The 27346-nt window shown below is 40.4% G+C and overlaps 1 protein-coding gene across 1 annotated transcript in view; it reads right to left on the reverse strand.

Moving 5' to 3' along the window:
- The window catches only part of lrp1bb (low density lipoprotein receptor-related protein 1Bb), a 285401-nt gene that overhangs the window by 145802 nt on the left and 112253 nt on the right, over positions 1–27346 (reverse strand). The window contains exons 4-7 of the mRNA XM_030112422.1: positions 10716–10835; positions 9937–10065; positions 6640–6897; positions 4769–4931 (exon numbers count right to left, since the gene is read on the reverse strand). Coding sequence (XP_029968282.1) covers positions 4769–4931; positions 6640–6897; positions 9937–10065; positions 10716–10835 — 670 coding nt within the window. The remainder of the gene's footprint in view (positions 1–4768; positions 4932–6639; positions 6898–9936; positions 10066–10715; positions 10836–27346) is intronic.

Consider the following 27346-nt stretch of genomic DNA (forward strand, 5'->3'; position numbering starts at 1 on the left):
CAGTTCTATTGTTTTTTTCTCCCCTTGAATCTAATTTATCTAATAAATCTAAGGCAAATATGCCACCAGAGACATAAGATTACCTGAGATTTACTAATATTGGAAACTCGGTTTGTCGCCAGCCCTTATCTGACACTCTCATGGAAGAAGAAAAGCATAATCTAATCTCCCCACGAGGTATGAAGGATAAGTGTGCAAACATAGGTATGATGAAAAGACTGATCTTATATTTTATTTCCATCGTACATTTTATTTCTGTTACCGGTCACACAGCAAGAAAAAAAGGTTATATTGTGATATTTCTATCAAGATTTCAGAAACTAATTTATTATCAGGTATGCATAAAACAGCCTTTTACGGGAATCTTCCTTTTCAAACGTGTGAAAAACCATTGCATCAAAGATATTAATTTCTTATTCATTTCTATACACAAGATATAAAGGTCTGCCTTGCTTTGACAGAAGATTGTGTCTCGCTTTAATGCGCAAGGTTAATGTGTAATGCAAAAAAAAAAAAAAAACTATACTTTTGCAAAAAGTTGTATCTTTACAAAGTCTATGAACGTTTCAGAAGTTGCCCACTTACATTTATTTAGCCTTTTAATCATCAGCTGGTTAAGCTCAGTAACAGCTGCTGTAATGATCATATCAAAGCAACCAACAGTGCAAAGCAATGCATGAAGCACGAACACGGACTCCTGTCTGTCAGGCGCCGGAGAGGCTGCGGTGTGATTTTGGTCGAGAACCATCAAACATCTTAAAGATAAAGAAGAAGTGAACAGTGGGGTCGATGAAGGAGGCCGGTTTGATGTTAGATACAAGATGGCAGTCGGCCTTAGTTCCCATTACCGGTGATTGCGATCTTACCTTCCCTACACTTAATGTTTAGTGGAAACAGTAAGTGAGGAGCTCATATAATGAGGGCCAGCGTCAAGTCTGAATGAATAAATCCAATTTAATTTAATGAAACATGATGAGCAGGATGCAATTATGCGACCTGTTAAACAAATAATTAAAAAAAAGAAAGGACAGGTGAAATGATGATAGATTGTTAAATTTATGAAAAAACAGGAATATATTGTGTTTGAGCGTGTGTTAAAAACTCTTGTAAGACTGCCTCACTGGTAGAAACCTCATAACCTGAAGGCAAATGTAATAAAAGCAGCTTTTTCCATTCCCTTTGTGGTAATTTTGGGGACATTTAGAAGGCATGCCGCAGAGAACCTTGGGGTATGTGAATAGAAATGAAATAATAGACAATGCAGCCTACACAGAGGAGCCAAATCATTTAGTATTACCTAAAAAAAAAATAAGGGAAGGCAAGTCACGTTGGTGTTATATGCATAGAAATTCTTGTCTTGCCAGAAGAGGTGCAGAAAAAAAAACAAACAAACTTGAGAATAAGAGAAGAATGCTTTTCCAAAAAGTGAAAATCTCCTGGACTATCACTTCAAGCATTCAAAACTGCTCTGGTCTGCACATGGAGTAATTAATATGGAAGGCTGGCCTCGCTGTCTTGCTGGGACTCTGTGAGGACGGAGCTCCAATGGCTCGCAGTGATAACAAGCTCGAGCCAGAGAACGACGGGAAGCCGACTTAATCTGCACAAGTCAAGCCAGGGGGAGAGACGGGCTGCCCTTTGAACCTCGGACCGGGCTGCGCTCGGAAACTGCCGGCGTCAGCGAGGGACCCGGCTCCCCAAACAGGTGCGCCTCCACGTGGCATATCAATGACGGCTTCCTGGGATTAGGACGGTGCTGACGCTGTACTTCTACATTCGGCAGCCACAATGAGATCCATGTTGGATTCTGGAAATGAGCCCCCTTGACAACGGGAGCCGCGTGGAACCGGTGGAAGATGGCATGAGTCTGACGGCGAAGCAGAACGCTGTGCAGGCATCATTACAGCTGACAATCAATGGAAGAGCTGGACATAGACTGAAGCTGGTTTTTCCCTTTTTGTTGTTGCAGTATCAGCCATCTTTAACTTTGACGAAGCAGTAGCAACAAATAGCTCTTTTAGAATAGATATTTAAATTTGGCAAACAAAATTCTGCACAAAGACTAAGAAATCACTTGGTTTAACTTGACTCAACAAGCTCAATTACACAGGTTATTTGTGTAAAACGTGACCCTGAGATCTCTCAATGACGTTGGGGTTTTAGGTGAAATGTCTCAACAGTGTTTGGATGGTAATATGTTACAACTTTTTTACTGATATCAATCAATAGAAAGATATTAATTGATTATATAGACATCAATATAAAATATGTTTCCTGCAACACGGGCTGGAATGTATCTTCCCCCATCATGAATATATAATCAGCTGAAATGAAAGTTACAGGAAGCTTCAGGCACCACACTTTGCTATGCTGATAAACAAACCATATCATTCATCAAACGCTTCTCAAAAAAGCCGCTTCGAGTGAAGAAGAGTTGTTATTAATCAAAAAGGCCTCCATATTGCAAAGTTTAAAAGTATATTGAATGATGACAGACCGAGAGGGAAACGGAGAGAGGGAGAGAGCGACAGAGTCAAGTAACAATAAAAATGGAGTGCCAAAGCAGGGGCATATTATATAAAGGCTGCTCCTCACGCTGTGCTGCTATCTAACACCTCCCTGATTTCTTTTGTTTTCACTCCATTGCTCCAGGCTGACAGACCTCTCACGGACCTGCTTCTTCAGAAACAGCTGTACCTATTTCTCACCAATTACAGTCAGGAAGACGGTTTGTAAAACGTCCGTCTCTCATACAGTCAGACCCATCTCCCTCAGCGGTCAGCAGATTGGATCTGTATTCCTATGCAACACGCACTTGTACAAATGTGTGATTAAACATGTAAAACATGGTCTGACAGGGAGATTTACAGAGAGACGACCTGAGGAGAGACTCCAACATGCAGTATGTTTACCAGAAGCTTCTCTTCACCATATGTTTATGTTTATGTTTACCACAGGCCACATTTAAGCTCTAAATCTAATGACAACTGAGAGATAGATGCATTCAACCAAATCAAAACTGTCCATGCAGTGAGGAAACAAGCAGACAATCATTTGATTATCCCCTAAAGCTTATGAGAACCCTGCACAGCTGAAAAAAGCTCAGTTCCCGGAGCATAAATGGAGATCTGCTTCAGTCATCATGTTGTGTTTTCGCATTATGCACAGTTTACATTTGGGAGGCTTGTCATGTAGCAGTGATATTTACTATTTGACAGTGTGCCTCAACCAAATTAAAATAATCTCAATGGTCACGCAAAAAATAGTGAAACTGACACAAATAACTGCACATAAATACTTATTGTTTTTTTGTTTTTTGTTTTTTTTTTGTTCACGTTATAAGATTGTTTGAAGTTGCCTTGTTAAATTGCTCTTGTAATGTCCAACACTTACTGGACAAAGGTCAAACTAATGATGTAGCCAGTAACCTGTGTACTGGTTACAGCGGCAGGTTTCCATTATAGCGTCTGCCGTCATTTCATCTGAGCAGAGTTTGTATTTATTTGTACGTATCAGACCTCAAAGCTCTGGAATCAGTTCAGCTGGACTTGCTCGTATGTGTTTGAAGATGTTTCGCCCTTGATCCAAGTTGCTTCAGCAGTCGATGCTGCTTCCTCGACTACACCGGATGATCTAAATCAGGTATTTGTATCGTCTGGATGTGTGTCACCCGAGCTCTCATATGGTAATGTGGAACAGGGAACATGGCGTGACTCAATGACACTCTTTTATGAAACAACACTGATTATTTAGATTAGATATTGAATCATGCTTCCTTTCTAATGTGTTTTAGCAAAACATAAATATTAGTTTTAACTACAACATTATCCTCATTCCAGTAAGCAGAAAACATAGAAGGAAAGCGACACATGAGAAGAGGCACCCGCCTCCATCTGCTGGAAGCGTCCCCTCCTTCTGGTTTCCTCACAAATTGCTCCCTGAACACAACTCGAGTGGAGCAGAGAGATACTTCCACAGGAACTGAAGTTTGGAAAAAGACCATTACCGTGCTACAAATGCGACACATTTCTTCTTTCACGAACAGATCTGTCAATGTTATTAGTGACATCACCGAAATCTCTTTCACAAAGAGGTGCATTATGGGGAACTTTTCAGACTCTGAGGCTCCTCGGCATCTTTGCAGCATTTTCTCTCCCCTGGCAAACCAGAGGGAAGAGTGCAGAGAGGACCGGGCTGCTGATAATTGGTCCACATCTCGCTACAGCTGCTGCAAGCAGTTAGACGGGATTATTTCGCTGTTTTGTGTTTCTCTGCACTCCGACACAGGAAGCTGCACTGAAACCCACATAAATTTTGTAATGTTGTGATCCTCAACCACTGTCACATGCCATGCGTGTTAGTTTCATTTTTTAACTAAAGACTTCTTCTTCCGATTCTCAAATCTTCAGAGACAAAAAATTTCCCTAATAGAAATTCCTGAAGGGGCATTTTATTCTATGTGATGTTGGGTAAAATCAGCGAATGCAAATGACTGTCTCGACAGTGCGAGCTGTCGAAAGCATCGCAGACTATCCACCAAATTACACAGCTCAAAGAAAGAGAGAGAAAGGCCAAGGCGAAGGACAGGGAATCATTTAAATCCCTTCTTTGGACGCAGCGAGCTGTTATGAATAGTGAAATGCTGTTTCATTCTTTGTCCAAGATTTTTTTTTTTTTTCCTCCACATAATAATAACATACTAGATGATAAATGAGCCTTGAGGAGAGTTTCAAAGAGGCTTGTGTTATCCGGGCTGCAGGATGCTCACCCCATGAGAGGATCCAGAGCTATTCCTTTAGGATTCAGGAGATCTAGTTGCAGGATAGTAACACACGTGTTCCCACTGCGGTCGCAGACAAATATCTTGTCGGAGACGCGGTCAACAAAATAGAGGTTTCCTGTCAGCCAGTCGATGGCCATCTGCTCCGTATCTGCAGAGGGAAAGAAAAGATGTTAAGGGTTTTATATATGCACACAAAAACATGCAAGAATACAAAAGGACAGGGGCATTTCCATGGCAGCATTGGCCTGTTAACATTCAGAGTTAGGAGGGGATTTAATTATTAGCTGTAGCATAATTGAAGTCATTAGTAAAAAGGTATAAAAAGGTGAGGGTGAAACTATTATGCGTGCTATTTAACACTTTCTTTTGACAACAAATGTAAGCAAATTGAAGTAATCTTTATATATCAGGTACAAAGGTTGCAGACTGTATTCAGTAAGTGATCTCACATCCATGGTTTCTAAGAACTGCATTAAATCTCAAAATACATTCAAAGTTGCTTTTTTAATTGTTCCAAAAATTAAAAATACTACGACAAGTGGCATGCCATACAATCAGTGATCAGCAAACCTACTTCCCATGTGAGTCTGCAGTGACCTCGGTCTTTATAGATAGCACCAGCAGATTAAACACGACGCTTCAGCCTTGATAATGCTGGATCTCGCTAAATTATGCTAATGTCACCTGGCTGGGGCTCAACCTGTCAGTCAATCTGCCCTCTGCATTGCTGTCGGGTGGGGGTGGGAGGGGGCACTGAGTCACACTGTAAAACATGTTTGCTTGAAGCGACTACTGTGTAATGTCAAGGAAGCCGAACAGTCTTTAGTGAGACATGAATGTTTCATGCACGTACACACACACACAGCCAAAGTCCTACAGTTCTCGCCGTGCAATGCATTTTTAAAGCCTATTTGCCTGGAAAAGGTAGTTGAAATTCTGGAGCTCTAGTAGTTTGACATTGAATTTTTTTTTTTGTGTGTGTGAACACCTTCCTCTCAAGCTACCTTAAAACTGAGGGCATCTCTGACACTTTCTCAGACAAAGCTGAATTTTCCTTGACAAAATAATTTGTACATAAAACTATTTCAACGGCCCCTTTAAAATATATGATTAAATCAGCTCCTTCCGGGTTCGAGCACATCCAAACACTGGTTTGCAGAACAAACATCATGCCACATTTCTGTGTTTGGTTGCATGATTGTCTGGAATGTCTGTGTGCATCTGGGTTCAGAGTGCTTTCAGATTCTTCCGCATATTATTTGCAGATAATAAAAGCAACAAATGTGACCTTGGTCTGACAGCATCATTTTAAATATATTCAGTTTGTTTTTTGGATGTCAAAGGAGCATTTCAAACATTCTCTGAAACCACCGTTTAAATGAAAAGAAAAACAAGCATTGAATGGTGACTGAAAGTTCAAAAAATTGGATGCCAAATGCATTTGATATTTGTGAGAATCTTTGCTTGGTTTGGGGAGAAAAAAAAAAAAAAAAAAAAAAAAAAACATCCCTTTTGAAGTAGAGAAGCTGGTGTAGCCCACAGGCTTAAATGACAGCTGTAGGATAAAGGTGAAGGCCAAAACTGCTGAGGCTAACCTCTCCTAAACCTCACAGATAATGAGGGGATAAATGGAGAGCTTGCAGGTAAGAGTGGGAAGACGAGCGCACAATAGCAAGAGGAAGCGTGAACGTTTGAGCCCGTACGCCAGAGCGCTAGATTGTGTGTGTCAGTTGAATAATATGCATGTTTATCCTCTATTTTTTTGCACTGTAGGCGAGATTGTTCACTGGAATGAACCAGAAAACAGGAGGGGTGACTCGAGAAGACGGAGGTTCCGCGGACCGGCATGAACGTACGTTGCAAACTGTGTTGTGTTCTTATTTCTTGTTCCCGTGTGAATCCTCGCAGGTTTCTCGTCACGGCGCAGCGCAGCAGCCCGGAGGACTCCGTCGACAGCGCCCAGCATACTTTTTCCTGGTTATGAAGGAAATCCAACGCCAGTGTTCCATTTACACCCAGAGACCTCATGGGCTGGAGGCCCGTTCCATTTAGATGGGTGATGACAATACGATCCGAGCCTCCGATGAGGAGCACCGGCCGGCTGTCACCCGGGTCTGAAGAGAGAATATTCCATTATTAGAACACACAAAAGAAAAAAGAAATTAAAGAAATGACATACTGCAGGTGGAGTCATTCATTCTTTTGGCTTAAGGAAACAACAGTATTCGAAACAGATTCGGCCACTTTCCGGAGACCGCAATATGGAGCTTTACATAAATATTGTCATGATCTCTATCTGTTCCTGCTGAGATTTATTCTGCTGAATAATCAGAAGATATACTAACTTTTTTTTCTGGAGACAGACATGAGATATGATGTAATGCTTTAACGGGATAACTTGAGCAGCCTGCATGTTGCGCTGCCACCGCTGTGTACAAAGTGGCTGGTAAACATTATCAATAAATAATCCTCGCGTGTGTCCTTTGTGAAGCCTCCGTGGATAATCGGGCTGGTTTCTGCTACTGTAAGTTCCAGCTGGTCATAGCGGTGGTGCTTAGAGAACGTTTTCTCAGGTGGCACACACTGAGGACTACTGCTTGAATTAATATTTAAAGAAAAGCAATAATTTATTGATGTAAATGAGGCCCCCCCAAATTTTTTTTTCCACATTATTGTTTCTTAGTGACAGCAGGTAGGTTTTGAATTTTTTAACAGTATTTCCAAACATGAGCATTTTTTTTTTTTTTTTTTTTTGTCTCTCAGAGATTACACCTGCAGAATAGAAATTTAGTCTAACTGTAGAAAGTTTGACAACAACTGGTCTGAACCCGCAAACAAATAAGCAGAAAGAGTAGAAACGTGAAGAGCTTAAAAATAGGTGTCTAAATATTAATGTATTAACAAATAACAACGGCTGTAAAAACGATGTAATAAAACAGCAGATCAGTTGAACAAGAATTAATAATCCCAGATAGGAAGGTTTAATCTCACTGCAATAATTGATAATATTACAACAGCATTTTCGAATCCCATCTCTAAAATGAATTAAGTTCAACTCCGACAAAGAACCGAGGGAGAAGCATATGAATGAAGTGAGATAGCAGTCTCCACTTTGTCCCGGCCTCATCCTCGGGCTCGGACTCACGGATCGCTAGTCCACTGTGCTAAAACTGAAATAAGCTCTTTTACGGGCCTAATTGACCGTGCGCGTTCTGTGACACCAGGTTCACCCTCTGCAAAGGGCCCTTATTTATCCCAATCTCCAACACAAGTTCAAGTCAAGGGCTGCTCTCCTAATATAGGCAATAAATCAGAATGTCTGGTCACATAACTGCTAGTGCATGACTCAGACACATTTTTCTCCCGCGCTATAGGGGGTAGAGCAGGTTCTGACCAGACACTGGCCAAAGGTCTGCAGACGCGCTATCTGGCAAGGAGTATTCAGTCGCGAGAAATGAATTAAAGTGATGAAAAGCTGAATAGCAAAAGGCCAGATGGAGTCTAATTGTTATGGACTGTCATGTTATTCGCAACATTTGCATGCAGGCCCATGTGAGGAGAGGCAGACGTTCCAAACCAGAATGTAAAGACGGGTGAAACTTTAATTTGTGACTTCGTTTTCCCCATTTAGGTATTCAGGTCTCATATGTGCAGCTTTATTCGTCGTTATTCATGTCTGCTCATAAATGAACGATATCAAGTTGTTACCACACCAGTGTGCTGGGGTCAGAGGTGACACTGTGTGTGAGCTAAACACTGTGTTTTCACAACTAGTTTTCAAACACATGCCAATTATTTTACTACTTGCCATATTTATTGTTGCTTATAATACATCATGTACAGTCGTTCTCAGCAGTATGTGGAAAACTTTTTACAGATATTCAGTGATATTTTAATTTTCTTATTTAGAAACTCTTTGAACGATACATGCTGAAAACTCTTCTGTTGCAATTATAATGAGGCTTTTCAACAGATTTTGGAATGTGAAAAGCCCGACAAAACTGTTTTATGCTGGCCTCAGTGAAACATCCTTCGATGCTGAGGTATTTTAATGAAAGTTGATAAAGCTTCATGTTATAAAAGAACTGGTTATTGACAACCCACTATCCCCACCTGTAGATCCATTAATATATTTTGTTGGATGAACCAGTATGTTTGCAGGATGCAATCGCTCCACATTTACTGTCAGTTATGAAATGGCTGTAGTCAGGCTGTTGTCAGATTTAGGTTGAAAGTGCAAAAAGAAAAAAAAAACATTTCATTTTATGGGAAAATAAGATCGTATTAAATCAAGATTGCATCCCTTAAAGAAAAGTGTGCGCTGCAGAGTTTTAACTTCAATCTTGCACTCAGCACGTTAATATGTTTTTCATACCCTGCTGCTCCTCATCTTCTGGCCTCCGAGAGCTCAATCGGAATTTATATTCATGAGCTTTCACAACTAATGGTAACCCCATAGTTATCCTCGCACCACTATTGCGCCGTGCTAAATTAATATTAATGCGTGTGAGCATTGGGTTCAGTTAAGTTTATGGGTAATCATATTCAGTTTATTCCTGGTAGGACAGCAGTCACAGTGATTAAAAGCTACAATGGTGTGTTCTCCCCAATAAGGTGTGCTGGGCCGAGAGCTATTTTCAACCCGCGGATGCAACAGTGACAAGTGAACAAAAAAAAAAAAAATAGTCACTTTGCTTTGAGATTCGATGCGCGACACAAATACATACCGCATAAGGTTGAGCCCGTGTTCTTGCAAACGGTGGACCACCAGAACACAATGCTTCTTTTAGTTGTTTAATTTCTACAGTAAGTAGGCTGTTTTACTCATTCGGACAGATGTGTGGCCAGCATCAGGGATTAACATAAATCAGAATGACGCCACGCATTGTCTGTGCACAAACCGCTCCAGACTGCGCCCACTTAAAATCTCACGCTCATTAATTTTATCATTATATTGGCCTGACCACATCTCGCCGTTCCCATGTGGGTGATGGATGTGGTCACTGCTGAACCACATTAATCTTGCCCTCCCTCTTTCCCGCGAATGCCGAGGTGACAACGAGCGTGGATTCTGCTGCCGGACGACACGAAACCGCCCCGTTTATTATTAGAAATGAGATGTACGCGCTATGCAGATTGTGTTGTTTCCTCACCTTGTTTGGCTTTGCAGGATTTCCTGTCAGGCTGCAGGATGTATCCCTCTGTGCAGCTGCATCTGTATGACCCGTAGGTGTTGGTGCAGGTTTGGCTACATGCGCCGTACATGGCACATTCATCATGATCTTATAGAAAAGGGAAGAGAATCATTTGTAACGAATTAGGTGTGCTCAAACATGACCCAAATACATAAAGTATACTTAATGTGGCCTCACTCTGGCACCTCAGGCCTAATTACTTTTACAAGCAGCGGGCCTCTTTTGGAGCTCCGGTATCCATAAACTGCTCTTTGTCACGTCTTCAAATTCAGGAAGCACAGCAACTTTGCTGAACCACTTCCACTGACATAATTATGCAATTTTACGCCGCCGGTCTAAGTTACATGAAGTAAAACAATACAGCTATCGAGACACCTTTGACAGCAAAACCCTGCATTCCTGGCTGGATATCAAAAGCCTGGCCTGTGGCACATGTGAGGAACGCATAGAGAGGCTCATGGAGAAATGGTGCGCTGTGTGTACGATATGTGTGTATGTGTGTGTGTATGTGTGTGTGTGCATGTGTGCTGCAGGTAAAATGCACTGTGCTGCAGACAGATGGTTCTCATATACGCAGCGACTCCTGCTTATTCATCTGAAAGGAGTCTGGCCGAGGGCAAAAGGAGACACTCTGTGTGGAGAAGAGAGGGAGGGAAAAAGAGAAAACGAGAGGGGGGGGGGGGAGCTGTCCATGGTGGTGGGAGCCGGCGCCCCCCCCCCGCACTGCAGGAGCCTACCTCTGCAGCTCGTCCCGTCCTCGCCGACCTCGAAGCCGTCAGCGCAGAAACAGAAGGTGCCGTTTCTCGTCATGACGCAGCCGTAGCGGCACCGGAGCTCGTGGCAGGCTGACAGGAGCTCTGTGGGGGGGCGGGGAGGGGAGGGAGAGGAAAAGTCAGGGCTGAGGAGCGAAGGTATGAAAGGGTAGGTGAAGTGGGAAATTGCATTTCGACTTGAGGAATTAACTTTTTGATAATCTTCCGGATGTGGTGTGCTCCATCGCAACTGCTCCCACGTTACTTAGCAAATAATTTTCAGCTAAATATTTCAAGTTTTGACACATTATGTCTAAAGGTTCTGTTTTTTAATTATTTATTAGGTAGAAATATGAATTGTTCATTAAAAAAAATTGAAATCATAATGGAGGATATAGCTTCCCCACTTTGGTCGAAATAGATTTAGTTTTGGCTATAAATGTTTCCTTGTGCATAAAACCCATGAGCCGGATTTCAGGAGGATCCAAATGTGCATACCGTGAACCTGATGGATTTTGACTCTCTGCTGATGACACAAACAACCACATCTGGCTCATTTGGCTTCTGTCTGACTTTCAATTTCACTTCTCAGTCAGACTTTTTAATTTGTTTTTCACACTCAAGAGCTCTTTAAGTTTTTTTTTTTTTTTTTTTTTTTTTTGTCTTACTTCTGAGTCAGGTAAAAGTTAACCTTCAATTATTTCTTTAGTGTGCATTCTCCACCTCATTTATTCCTTGTTAAGTATCACTAATATATATTTTTGTGTTTGAGCTGAATTGATGAGATTCAGATAAACATTTTTCATTAGTTTTTTTTTTTTTTTCCAAAGTAGAATTTAGACTGTATTCCCAGAAACTGACATTTTTTATTATTATCTGCTCCATGTTGCCAGATTGACGTAGTTGTCGGTGTGTCCTCTCATATCTGTGATCATCCTCATCCTGCAGAAAACACCAAAATATGAAGCAGACTGGATCATACTCTTCTGAAACAAAGCCATGTACCAATGTTACTTTTAAACGAGTAAAATCTCAGTGTTTAAAACCTAAACATAAATGTGACTGTAATTAACCCAGCAGATGGCAATTTGTGTATCAAACTGATACAAATAAGTACAAATTAAAACACAATCTAGAATGAGATCTGGCAGATCACAGTTCAGACTCATTGGCAATCACACATTGTGAAGCCCTCAAATAAAAAACTGAGACAGTAGGAGCCTTCAGGAAGTGCCAAACATTTTCATTCCTTATGTATTATCTGAGTAATGTAATTGATGTTCGTGGTATCGGACTAGAATAGCTAATTATAGCATGGCGTACTATCCGAAGGGAGGGGAGGGGGGGGACTGAAAAAAGACGACAATGTAAAGTATAATTCTCAAAACAAAGCTCTAATACCAGAAAGATTGATATGCCACAGCTGAGCATTAATTAATGTCAAGTAACAACCTAAAAGATAAGAACTTCTATTGGTTGTCTTTGGTCTTTCCTCTGCGAGCCATTTGAAGGCATTATGAAACGCCTCGGCAGCAGATCAAATTATTTCCTGACAGGGTGTATTTACATCCAATAGCCTGGCGGGGACTGAATGACAATCAAAGCCTCACTTTTCATTATATTTCTGAAAGTGACAGCCTTTGGTTGTGACTTTTAAAAGTTGAAATTATGTAGTGTGGGTGGATCACAGTCACATAGCTGTATTTTTTTTTTCTCCCTTCATTACGCTATCTAAACTGCTTACTGACACATGAAGATGAATGGTGCAGCTGAATTGTTTGGAGAGCAATATATAAATCTCGGCGAGTGCTTGTTGGAAGCCAATATTTCCACTGATAATGATAAAAATGGTTTAATAGTGAAGGGAAAGACGAATCAGGGGAAATATATATATATATCTGTATACGGAATGGCGGCTGGCGGAGATTGGCATGAAGGATTTATTGCTCATAAATGTACCCACACAAGCACATGTGCTGACTCTTCCTCTGCTGCTGTTAATATGTATTTAGACCACAAAGTGACTTCATTTGTTTCACCAGTCAAACTACTTTGAATCTAATCTCTAATAAAGTTGCGGCGGCACGTAACTATAAATATTAAAATAGGGCTGTGAAACAGTGTTCCCGCTACCTTTAATAGCTTCGGAGAGAGCTTAGCTGGAACTATCAGGGTGAACTTTCTAAGAATTTGTCTCTCAGAGGGGGTTTTGACTGACAGCGCGTTTGACGTAAAATGACAGATTTTTCATTTTGGGGCAAACAATTTTCGAGGTGATGGAGTGCAAGTAAACACAGACGTATTAAAATGGTAAATGCCCGGCAGCCTTTGGAGCACGCTGACCAGACAGAGCCTGCTTAGATATTTATCTGGACTTTCTCAGGCTGAAGGACAGATTCCAGGGTGGCAAAGCGAACACGGCAAAAGGTACAGAATGTGCATAAAGAACACCAGTCGCTCCATTCATCTAAATGGTACAACTGCAGAGATCTGTTGGAATAGAAATGTATTCGTCTACAAGTGCAGAGCAGGGGCAGTTTAAACTCACTTAATGGCAATTCAGTTCTCTAAATGGGTGCATGTCATCATCTTGTAGAGGTGTGAACAGATTTCAACCAAATACGGTGAGAACCAATCATGTTCACTTCTCTATATGTAGGCAAAAGTCTGTCATTATCAAAACACTGGAAGCAAAGAAAACCCATTATGATTATAAATATAAAACACTCTGTTCCCTTTCAAAATGAGGCATTCAGTCTCATTACAGTGTCTCTGGTCACAAACCTTTTAATGTCACTTTATTTGGGAAGGTTTTCACTGCACCTCCACCTGTGACATTTGAGGAGGCTGAGCCAGTCTAGAGAAAAGGCCCTGCGTGAGTCTCATGGTGGGGCATGAGCAGGAAAACGGCTGATATTCCAGATATCTACTACAACAAAAGTGTTGGGTCAGCTTCCTCTCAAACAAAGGAAGACGCCTGAAGAGATGATCCAGTGTCATTTAACAGATAAGTTCAAGAGAAAAGTCCAGCACTGTGGTTAAAAATCAGTAACAGTTGCTGTATTCCTAATGCGAAAACAAAGATGACGAGGACAACACCATATGATCGGGTTTATATTCAATCAAAGTTGTGTTAGTGGTAGTTACACAATCCTTTTTAAGTTGTATTGTTGAATTATAGACTGGTGGTTTCAAACTTTTCCCCTATGATTGCCTTGATGAAAGGCTGTGGACCCCCTCTTTGATGTTGAAATCACAAAATTTCAGTGAAGCTAAACCTTGGACTCATCCACTCTCACTATAATACAAAGGCAGATCTGCTAAAAAAAAAAAAAAAAAAAAAAAAAAAAAAGGCAGTGCATAGTTCTCCAGGTTTTCTAGGTCCTGGAAAATATATTATGTCTTTTTGATGCAAGGCCCCTTTGACAGGTTCAGAGCAAAAAAGCCTCAAGCCTCCCTGTGACCTCTTGTGACCTCCAGAGCAGTCCCAGATTAGAAACCATTTGTCTAATGGACGTCATATATCAAGAACAAGAAAAGAGATGACCTGTTTCATGGTTTTTTTTAAGGACTTGTTTGTCCATTTCCTATAAGTACTTCCATGTGCCTATTCAGTTTCAATTCACTGTCCAGTAATTATAACTGAAAATTAATTGTGTGTGTGTGTGTGTGTGTGTGTGTGTGTGTGTGTGTGTGTATAAAGTCAGGTTTTGTAATATTTTTGATTCTATATATGTAGCGAAGCCTTCCCCGACATGCTGTAGCATCAGATACCTGTTGCTTTTAAAGAGCCCAGTGATGCCGTCTGTGGCCAAATTGCTCTCTAACTACTAGAACTGCTTCAGCCTCGAACTGCCCAGAAAATGGAAGTGCGTAACGCTGCATAGTGGAGAGGCTCTCACAGAGTCATTTCTGCCTCGATCCACGGAGACAGATAGACGGACGGACCTGAAGTCACCCCGCAGAGATGAGCTAACGCTGTTATGAGGAGAGTTTTTAAATCACCAGCGCGTCAGAAAGGTTGTGGAAGGTCCCCATAGTTACACTGTGTCTATATTAATCCCTGCAAAAAAAAAAAAAAAAAAAAAGAATATGTACATACATATATATATATATATATATATATATATATATATATATATATATATATATATATATATATACATATACACACACACACACACACACACACACACACACACACACACACACACAATAAGTTGTGGCCATTTCTCTCCAACATTATGTTCTTTCGCAACCAATTTGCTTCGACTAATGTTTGTATCAGGAAAGGTAATTTAATTGGTTTTGAGTTTCTACCCCTGCCAAGATGGTGAGGTTTATACTGTTACAGGACAACAAAAACAGATGTTGATGTTTTCATGATGGCATAGTCTAAGGAGCAAGTCACTTTTAAATAGAAGTTTTAAATTATTTCACATTTATTGTTGTACTGTAATCATGATAGTTGATGGATTTTTTTTTGGGTTTGTGCATGTCGTCCATGTGTTTGCTACAGTAATATCCTGGAGCTCAAAATTGTTCGAAAAAGATGATGATTGCTTCCATCAATATGTTTCCTTTATGACAGCTCATTGCATTGGGGACATATATAGTATCTAAAATCATTTATGTTTATGTAAAGCAAGCTCAGAAAATGAAAATGATTCTATTTTATGAAGTCAGCACCTTCTGTTGATGCAGGTCTGTGGTTACTGACATACACACATGTTCTTTAACATCTAATATGCATGCATGGTTACTGATCTATGACATGTGACCCTGCTGACACTGTGAGGTGGTAAAGGAAATAAAAGGAATTAGCCAAAAAGAAAAACTGTGAGTCACAGACTCACATCTGCAGTCTGCCTGCCACCCGTCGGTGGGTGAACTGCTGCACTTGCACACTGGACTGAGGAAACTATAATGACATTGCTGTCACGGCTCCTAACAGCAGCAATGTCACGCTTCCACAGCTCAGTTTGTGCGGACTGACGTTTGAAGTACAAAAGTCTTTGTTAATAAAGTAATTTATTTAAGCTGTGGAGGAATAGACATTTGTTATCTGATATGATAGCATCTACATTAATTATGGGCTGAATTTAGCTTTTATACATTGTCACATACATGCAAAAAAAGAAAGAAAAATATCTCGTTCTTCTGAGGCCACTCGTTCGTTCTGTTACACCGAGCTCGGGTTTTTCTGACTAATTAGCTAATTAACCAGCACGTGAAAACCCAGAGAGCTAATGTGTGTCATCAGATCAATGGAGTTTCTTGACCATTTCTTACAGCAAAAAAACCAAAAAAAAATAAAGCTACTGTTCAGTTAATCAACTCACAGCAGACAGACATTTTTTTTTTCCAATTAATTTGTGTATTTATCTAAATAGATGGATTAGCTGAGCTAAAAAGAAAGAAATAAAGAAAGAAAAAAGCCACCCCTCTTTGACAATCAATTCAAAAGACATTTTCAGCTCAATTTAACAAGAGACCATTAAAGATTTTACTTGGCAAAATAGGACACCACAGTGTCTTATTTAACTCTGATATCATGCATTAATGCACTGACATTACTCTCCACTGATAATGACCGACTTAGAACTACTCAACCTATCCCGTTTCCTCAGCTGTGAATTAATCAATCTTTATTTCTATAGCAATTTCCATGCAAATACAATACCACACAATAAACAATATCAGATACGCACATATGTCTTGTTAATACAAGGCAGTTTGTTAAAGAGAAAATCATTATTGCTTTGCGGGCTTAATGTTAAATTGTGTTCACTTGTGACATGAGGAGATTCGTTTACGAGCATATATTTACTTGTAATGATTTAATAGACAGTTACATAAAGTCTTTACTAAAGTCTAAAGACTAAAGTCCAACCAAGAGTAAGGCTGCTTTTACAAAACAACGTTTCAAGTGGAAATGGATATGTTTGGTGTTTCTATTGCAAAAAAGTTACAAGTTTTAACAGAAAAGTTTTTTTTTTTTTTTTTTTTAATGATGTAGTTTACATGTAGTGCCATTTGTGGGCGCTGCTGTTTGATATTGTAATGAAACTAGACAGGCATAGGGACGGATGCCAATACGCCATGAGCTTTAACAATGGCAAGCACACAAGCTTTATTGCAGTTAGCAAACTTTCCACCGTCTTTATGGAGACGGAGCCCAAGCTGGGGTTGGAACACCTTCAAAAGCATTTTCAAAAACGAAAGTTATAAAAGTAACAAAGTAACTAGGGTTCTATGAATCCCTGATGACCTGCCAGAGGGCGGTGCTGAAAGCACTTGAATATTCCCTTTCACGCACGCACAGTTCGAGTCTGTATACTAACAACATCACTTGTGACCCCGGGGTGACCCAGGAACAACATTCAGTTCTGGTGTCCAACCTGCTCCCTCCACAACGGCTCTGAGCCCCCCAGAGGGGTGAATCCCCTACTAATCCTCCTACTTTGGAAAGCACCATGCTAGAAACAAATCAACAAATTTCACATCACTCTTTTCATCAGAATCGACAAAATCTCTTTTTCAGGCCTCTTGAGCTGCTTGTCTGCACCGACTAGTCATGCAGTTAAGTAACTTCAGACAATGAGGACATATTCGGATTAATTTGGGGTTATTTTGAAATAAACCACACCGAGCATTTTCAGACGGACCACAAAGCAGCACTCCTGGTAAAGCGGACCAATGAAAAAGCTGCACAATAGCAACAGCACAATATTCAATACAACTGATGGAAGAGGTAGAGGTTTAAAATAACCAGAATTACACTCACCTGGAGAAAGCCACATGCCAGTGAAATTTGCCTGCTCGGATAGATACATTGTCAGAGGCTGTTGTTTGTTTGAGGTATTAGCATTTGAATGCCTCCACATAAACAGGCTTCCTCTCCTACTGACTGCCATTCACTTTGAATTCACTGTATGTCAATGAAATCAAAAGGGAAAATATAAAGAAAACAATGACTTTGAATCAACAAAGCTTCAAGATGCCCTTTATATTGGCCCAATAATGAGGGTGTCAAAAAATATAATAAATACAGTCCAGCAGATGGACATGGATCCTCCAGGCAGTTGGATACTAATGTTCTGTAAAAATATGCTCATCATTTGAATTCAAATCCTATATATCACAACGGTTTACAACTCCAAACTGCCTAAAACAGCATTTATTTCTGCATCTATCTGCAAAAAGAGTTCATGCATCACAATAAAGAAAATAAGTGTTTAAAAGGAAGCATTGTGAGAGCACTTCTCGATAGAAGGTACTTTTATGAAAGCAGGAAGGAGTCAGCTCCTGACAGGTGGGTCAGAATCTGACGTCTCCTCCAGCCATCCCCGCTCACCCCTCCTCCAGCTCGTCTGCCGACCCCATGCGACCCCCGCATTATTATTCATCGCGTGCTATGGTAACTAGCAAGCTTTCCTGTTGTGAAGCAGTATGCGGAATGACTGCACGCCGGGCCGCAGATATTCAAAGCTAATCCTCGTATCTGCTCAAAGACGCCAGATGATCAGCCTTCCCTCTTGGCAAACACAGAGAGCTGCAGGGATTGTATATCTGCCACTGAGCGCACGAGATGCTTCTCACATATCTTGAGCTATACGGCTCTACCTCTGAGAACATGAGTCAATAGTAAAGAGCGTGTAATGGAGTCTCGATGCTGTGGTCTGTAAACATATATGTGCGAAAATCACACTTGGAGTTCACTGCATTACTTTGATGTTTCTCTGTTGGTCCATATTTCTCATCCACTCTATTAGCGGTAATATAAGAAACACTGAAAGAAAAACCTGAGTCCTGAATGTTGCATTTCTTCTAAATTACAGCCAATTGGAAGAAAAAGTATCATCATTAGCTGCACAAAAATACAGTCTAAAACATAGAAAGCAGTCATCCAGCTCCATTCCCCTGCATCTGTGAAATGTTTAAATTGCTCAGATATGTGCTGCTAATCTGTCTGAAATGAAGGCACATATGTATTCCCAACAGTCATCCCAGCCCTATTTTGCAGTCTACAGCAGTCCAATTTGCTATAATCAGATGTATCAACAGGATGATTCTACCAATTCAACAAAATTAATTCCATCTGTTTTCACATTATGTTGGCTAAAAGAAAAAAAAAAAAAAAGTCTGGTTGAGATGTGTAGAGCTCGGAGGAGGCTCTGCCTCTTTGTTGTAGGTATCAGAGTCATTTCATGCACAGTAATTATGCAGGTCTTTGCACTGATTAACCACTGCACTTAGAGTGATTGTGTGCCCCGAGACGACAAGAATCTTTTGAATATACCCGTTAAAATCTAATTCTCCATGCTTCGCTGTGACTTACTGCAGTGCCGGGGTAACATATGTGGTGCTGAGGTTTCAGGTCCGTTGCCCTCACCGCACAGGAATCCATAAAAGACGGCCATCACGTCGTGAAAGCACAGCGGACCCTCTCGGACATATCTTGTGTCGGTGTCGGCTGCACAGGGACTGGCGCATTGCTTTAGAGGTTAATGCTGCTAAGACTACGTATTGCACATCAGTCAATAGCTGGCATGCCGGTTAACTTCGCCGATCACAAGGTCGCCAAGATCAAGATGTCAGCAAGCTATCCCTGGAGTAAAAACTGAGATTTAATCACGACTGGTAAGTTGGCTTCAAACTAGTCACAATGTATCATGGAATATGACTAGGAAAAAAAAAACATGAAATAAGTAAGTTAAAGTTTTATTTCCATATTGTATTGTTTTACTAAATTCATGTTTAAAATAAAATTCATGAGGCAGCGGTGGCCTAAAGGTTCAAGAAGTAAGTCTGAATTTGGACTCAAACTGCTCCTAGTATGTTTTAGTTCAGGCTTATTGATAGGATTAGTAAAATACAGAGAAAGGATTTATCCACAGGGATCAATGAGGATTTACATGGAAAATCAACTGCAGTGAAATAAGTGTGATATTTCTTTCTTTGGGTTTTTATCACTTGTCAATTCCTGAAAAGCAGGAGGAGCATCCAGATATACTGAGACTTGAAGTTAAATTACAATCATTTGTTCTATTGTGTTTATAAATGATTTTGCTGTGCAGCATATTACTGCATCCATAACATGAGCAATATGAATGTTACACCTCAACCATTCCCATCCACTACTGAAAAACAGCTGCTCTACTATTGATTTAATCAATTTATTGTGAAATTCTTCAAAATACAAAATAAATAAATAAATAAATAAATTTTATATTATAATACAAAACTCAAGCAGTATTGAATTTCTCCCTGTCGGGCACATACAAAAAAAACAAAAAAAACACTCAGACAAAAAGCCTTGCTTCTGTCTCGCACATCCATGGAGCAGAAGTTTCTCAGACCTTCCACATTCAGCCACCCAGATGGCTGAGTATGAATGCTGAGTGTGGCACTGTGTCTCTGCCAACATCAACAAGAAGTCTCACCATGGGTGAGAGAAAACCAACCCGGAGCTAACAGTCAGACGGCCCCATCTGGCCTAATTACGGCTTTCCTTCAGGGACAGCCGTGGCTTTTGTTTTTTGAATAGGCAGCTTTCTCCCAAAGTCCTGTTCATATAAGGAATATATTTCGTGTGAAACCAAATTAAGGCTCAAACCCAACACAGAAGGTGGACCAACGCCTGGCTCGAGGAACTTTGTTGCGTTTTCAACCATGGATTAGGACCATTCCCATTTCCCTGACTCATCTGGGTGGTCTCATCTGGACGGGACGGTTGCAGGATTGATTCCACAAGAGTGGAAGTGGGTCACATATTCTCCAGAGTTCAAACATTCAAGCCATGCTCGCTGGGAAGTATTCCTCGCATAAGATGTTCGGTTACTGCACTGACACAATTTATTGACAATTCTTTAGAAAGTTATGAGAGCAGCTTAAGTGTGTCAGCTTTGATGTGACACGGATCTGTCCGGATGGCGGAGAAGGTACAATCTCCCCCAAGAAAATTGAGAGATACATACATGTAGGCTTGGGGAAGAGAAATGTAATCCTGTAGCTCAAACTTGGGCTGAAATGTGACAGTAAATGTTGTTAATCCCTCAAAGCACAATTTGCAGTGAGATTTGAGAACTGGTGCACAGCCAGGCGTCTGACATGCCCTTAAATATTGGAAGGAATATCAACGGGTGTGGGTGTCGAAATCTCCCAGCAAACAATGAAATTTTAATTCCAACCACTCCTGAGGAAGAAAATCCGCTGTAATAGGATTTGATGACACCAGATTGTTTCCTCATATTAGAGAGAGTAATGATATGAGTGACAATATCTTGCCAGACTGTGGAACAACAAAGTAAGATGCATGAAATATTGATTGCAAGTGTCTGCTGTTGTTTGCATAGTGTGTAGCGGCGCCCTGGCAGCCAGTCGTAACCAGTGTAACCACGAGGCTTGGAAGGCTCCGGCTCCTCCAACAGCAAAAAACAAAATCTGACACAGAATTTGGGATTAGATGAGTTTAATACATGCTGGATGAGTTCTGGTGGAAAACAACCTTCGTATCTTAAGACGCATCTACTGAAAGCAGGGGCAGAAAATGGAACACTATAGAAAATAACGACCTCATATTTCGTTTTTAAAGAGACTTCGGCACGCTGGAGTAACACCCTAAAAACAGCACCGGCGAGAGGACAGAGATCACTCTGACTACTTACTGCAAATGTTCCATCCATTAGAGAGGCAAAAATTTAATAAATATGCTAATATGTTAGCGTCTAAGAGCCTGGATGGGATGGCAGCACATTTTCAACCTACTGAGACAGATGCACACACAAGTAAAAAAAAAGATTGTAATATATAAATACATGTTGAAAAAAAAAAAGGTGCCATATACGCGGCTCATCATTTTGGAAAAGGGGCATCACTTATTACCGTCTCCTTCACCCCAGAGAAAAGTGTTTGTTTGTTTGAGTTGTCGTAATGAAAAGTTAATCAAGTGAGATAATTGAATGTTGTTCAGAAACAGAGGGTGGGAGGGAGCGTGCATGTATGACACTGTTGATTTCTCAGGGACTTCATCAGGAGAGAATAAAGGCAAATGCAAAGCAATACTTTCTGTATTAGGTTCAGGGAAAAAGTAAGTCGCACACACACTGCGAAAAAAATACAATTAAGGTGTGTGTTTGCCAAAGGAGATAAACCGGGGAGACAATACTTACTCAGTCTGATGTCGGTAATTACATTTTTTTTTTTTTTGGTCTGCTACTTTTCTGCCAGTGTAAGTCTGAAAGCGGCAATAATTCAAATCCCCAAATAACTTGAATCTGTTCGTTCTCCTGCAGAGGGCAAACACATCGCGGCTGACAAGTTGTACTGTGACACAGAAATCATTGCTGCATAAAAGTCCAGATTACCCTTACGTGGCAGAAATAGATCCATATATTTCGGGATCAAATACATTAGAGAGGCTGTCAGCGGGGAGTAGGAAGGGAGGCGGCTGCGCCTCGTCGCTGTGCGCACGGCGCTCGACGTTCTGAGGATTATTCTTGCTGACATTTTTTCCGTTGGACGGGGTGAGGATGGCACAGGTTCACACTGAAGGTTCAATCGCAAATGTAATTATGACCACACCAGGAGGTCATTTGTGACGATAATTATCTCCTATTCAGCATCATTTTGAGAAGAAGTCTCACTTAAAAAAACATAATTACACTAAAAAGAATAGATTTGCTTTCTGGACCTTCTGAGGAGAAACTGAGTGGAAAGTGTGATTTTTCAAAAATGAGGCCAGCTTGTTTTACTTACATTCAAAAATACATGGACTTTCTGTTTTATTCACTCTGCTGGGGGAGCGCTGTTACTCACTCTGAGAAGAGAATACATTTTATTACCCTCTGCTATAAAAATGATTCAGCAGAGGTGGGGACACGCAGACCTGAGAAGAGGTAACCTCCCACACAAAACACACAAATCACAAATTCCGCACACACACAAATCACACCATGTCCATAAAGAGATGGTCAATGTAATGATTAGCTACCATGTAGTTCCAATAATATTTCAATTAACAGTACTGTATGCTGTACGGAAATTATAGCATTTTACCATACTTTACTAAACCCACTGAATATGTCACAGTTAGTGGAGAATAACAACTATAAGTTGCATTCTTGGAAAAAGAGTCTTTATATCAGCTTGAATTTCATCATTCACAGATATTTTATGACTTTCATGCTAAGCTCCCCCCGCTTTCAACCCTAAAGTGAATGTTTTGGCTATTTGCTAAAATCAATGACTATTTAATCTCACCTTTTCCTTTCTGAACCTGCCTGTGTGTGTGAGTATAAATGTGATTGTTGTTTTAAGGTGGTAAAATCATATAAACCAAATGCAGAAATGTATTAATCAACAACAGGAACTCTCGTCGCTTCTGTGAAAATATCCACTTTTAGTGGACAAACTGGCATTATAATGTAACGTCAACATTTCAAAATACTTTTTGTAGCTCTGAAGTTTTCTGAAGTTGGAGGAGTTTTTCCAGCTTCTGTATTGTTGTTGTGTTTCGCAGTCCAGGCTTTTAATAATAGTATTCTGCCCAAACTGTTCTATTTGGCATTGATCCATCCAACAAAAAAGTAATTTGTTTTCATCAAAATTACCTTTTTACACACACTTTTTTTCCAGGAAAAAAAAAAAAACACTACTCTGTGAACTATAACTCATCACTGATCTGTGAAATTGTACAACCGTACATCTCATTACCACCTCTGCTATCCTCATGCGAGACGGGATCCGTCAGTTCATGTTCTTCCACTGAGACACACAGGCTTCTTTCTCTGGTTCTGTTTCACTTTGTTTTAATTGAAACTCGCAAATACACACAAAAAAGAAAAAGAAAAAAAAAAACTACAGCATTGAGCTCTGTGTTCCACAAAAAACTTGTTTGGTGAGCGTAAATATTAGTAGTGCAGACACCAGCATGCACTGAGCACAACAGCCAGACAAGAGCCAAGTTTCTTTCTTTTTTTTTTTTTTTTGGAATTGTTGTGCCAATTCTCAAAATTAACCATAATTAGCAACAGCTGAAAGAGTTTGCTGACACAGTTGTAATTATGGCGAGTAAAATTACCAGCCAGGAACTTAAGTTGTGCTAAAAATCAAAACTGTTGTGATTGGAAATGGCCAATAATTTCAACAAGATCCCACATGGAAATAAAAAAATGATGAAACAATTCATTTGAAATCAGGGAAGTGCAGAATGGAGCAAGCATTCGGTGAATTTAAGGTTTGATTTTACCGACGGGACTAAAAGTGAATCTTCACGTATCAGGATGGATTTGAAAATCACATTGAGAAAGTTCAACATTATTGCAGACGGCTGATAGAGCTCTGTCCCTCGAGGACACTTTAAGCTTCAGTAAAAGAGAGACGAGAGGCTGGGACCAGCAAACCTTCTTACTGAGGGGAAGCAATTTGATCCCGGGGGGGGGGGGAAATAGTGAGCAGCAGCTTTAACTGTGACAGACTGGATTGTCACAATGGAGCAGACGATGAGAGAGTCTGTGCAGACATGTCAGATAAAACACTACATCATATCAGAATTTGGGTGTGGATGTGACTGCTAATGTACATTATTTTTGACAGTGAGCATTATACACACACACACACACACACACACACACACACACACACACACACACACACACACACACACACACACACACACACACACACACACACACACACACACACACACACACACACACACACACACACACACACACACACACACACACACACACACACACACACACACACACACACACACACACACGAGTTATTGATTAAAAAAATGTTGGTAACAATGAACATAATGGAGTGGATCAGGCTTAGCGTGGGAAAATTGTCTCAGTGTACCTTTTCCTATTCATGTTGTGGTGAATGTTAGGAGCAGTGAAAGATACTCTGGACTGCAGTGTTTTCAAATTAGGAGGCTTTTTCTTAATGTTGTCTTTTTACAATACCTGTAGGATGAAAACAGCAATATTGGTATCATCCACACAGTGCAGTATTTAAACTTAAAAAAAAAATGTTGTTGATTAAGACTTGGAGCTGTTGGGTTTGCATATTTTTTCACATAATGAAAAAAAAAAATAGCTACTGTGACATACATTCACTTTGGGATTTGCATATCAAATGTAATTTTTCTGCCCATGACTAACAGGTATTTACATGCTGGTGGGAAAGTGTATTGCAACTCCCATTTAATTGCATGTTCACCACGTGCCGTGAGAAGGGATCAAAAATACATTAACAGGCAAAGCCCTGTGCAGAAAGTCATCCCTGAGCTCTCCTTGCGCAAGTAATTGCACGGCCATTATAGCTGAGCGCAAGTTATGATTATTTCTTAAACAGCTATATCTGACTCCCAAAGCTTAATGCCAATCATCTACGTGGGATTCCAACTGAATCTCCTGTATTTACTATTCGCAAAGATAAGCCCTGACAAACATTTCAGGATAACGTCTGCAGAAAACATTTAGTGGATGTTCCTGGTGACTGATTTCTAGGTCAATTAAACAAAGCACTGAAAGCAAAACACATAAACTATCCAAAAACAAAGTTTCAAGTTCAGCATCATGTATAGAAGGTTGATAATTTCAGCAATGTTATGTGTAATCTGAATTCTTATTCCCTTTTATGACCCATAGCTTTGACGGTTTCGGAGAAAAAAACCAAAACAAAAACAAAAAAACCATGACAAAATTCTGATCAAACTCCAGAATATTCATTTGATTCTGATGACAAGTGTCATAAAATATTGGAGACAAATGGATGTGGACATGTCAAGCAAATGAAGACGCGTCGCTCTGTTTTATTATTCGGTTATGCAACATTTCCGCACTGCATGTAGTCAAATCTGAATTGCTGACACTGACTTTGAGACGGCGATGTGACAGCACTGAGTTGGCATCGGCCTATCATTGGTCTCTGATGACGCTGCAGTAAATGTGCCGTCATGATACAGTCTCAAGAATCAGGGCCAAAAAACAGAGACCGAGGAGCTCAGTGGCGATAAATATATCTTCTATAATTCAGTGCTTTGTTATCACGGTTTCTTCCTACAACAATGGACACAAAGTGGCATGACGCAGCGTATTTTAGCAAACAGCATAACGGCGTGCTCTTCTAGCTTCTAATCAAGAGGAACGATGACACAGAATAACCCGTTTCTATATTTTTCTTCCCCCCACCACGTTCATTTAAAGGAAAAGTGTTTGCATTCACTTCCTGGGACGACCCTAAGGAGAGCATATGAAGTCGGAAGCTGAATAGTGTTTATTTAGGACTGACATTTGTCTTCCTCAATGCAAGCAGCAGAGACCTCGGAGATCCCACAGCAGTGCCATGAGCGGGCGATTAAGAATGAGCAAGTTTCCTCAAGGTGAGAGGAAAGAGTTTGGTGGTTTTCCATCTGGGTACCTTCATATCAAGGCCTCTTGGGATGTTAAGCATGTATATTCATAAGAAGTGGGCAGGGGAGGGAGGTGAAAAAAAAAAAAAAAGTTTTAAGAGACCCAGCTGGTTCCCTAAAACTTCTCTTTGGTGACCTCAATTTCTCCTGCTTCCCAATGAGTCGGGTCCGTCCACGTGGGACCGGGCATCCCGAGCAGGACGTGACCCTGAGTGAACCCCGGCAGAAGGATGGCGCCACACAGACTGACCCACGCCGTAACGCCTTACATATGAAGAAATAATGAATACATTAATTATTTAATGAAGATTAATATATTCATTGAGCAAGAATAACACTTTTTTTCCTCACAGTTTTAGGCAAGAAACTTTTCCAAGCAGCTGACTGCAAGGTGGCATTAAGAGATCACACAGTTTTACACTTGAGACAGTGGCTTTGAAAGCCAGATGTGCCATGTCAAGCTTTTATGGTGAAGGGTCCGTGACATGACATCAGAGGACAAAGGAAAGTGGCGGTATACATTGTACAAGGTTAGGACCAAATGGAAACCCCCGTGGGATCCACAGCACTAACAATACCGAGGCTATCACAGCGTGGATGAATCAGCCACGCAACAATGGTGAAACCTCCACACTACAAAGAGTCTGCACTTTCATATTTAACCTTTTAATACATGGATTCTTTTTCCTTTTTTTTTTCTTGTTTTCCCAACGGCGGTTACAATGTAAACTAAAAGCTACATCTTGCTGCTACTACTGTTTGGTTTAGAGTGGATGAACATATTCAGCGTGCTCTGTTAGATTTTATCAGACCTTAGAGAGACTATTTTCCACCTTTGCAGCCTGATGTTGCAAGAACAACGATGCAGGATTATGCACACATCAGACGTTGCATTACATGCAAGGCTGCGCAAACACACGATATATTCAAACCTTGAAAAGGATTTAGCTGACTGTGTTTCTCTTCTCAGCAGATCTTTGTCAGGTCAAACATAACTTTCATTCTATTGAACGATCTATCCTCACATTTGTGACAAAATAGCAGGTGCTAATGTAAGCGGCATTTTGTTTGGCAACAAAAAAAAGAAAAGAAAATCATGCAAGTTTCATGTATGCAAACACAAGCAAAAAAAAAAAAAGTTAAATTATAGGCTACAATATAGTCGCATAATGCTTCCATCTGCCAC

This window comes from Salarias fasciatus, chromosome 16 (assembly GCF_902148845.1).
Source record: "Salarias fasciatus chromosome 16, fSalaFa1.1, whole genome shotgun sequence".
Taxonomy (NCBI): domain Eukaryota; kingdom Metazoa; phylum Chordata; class Actinopteri; order Blenniiformes; family Blenniidae; genus Salarias; species Salarias fasciatus.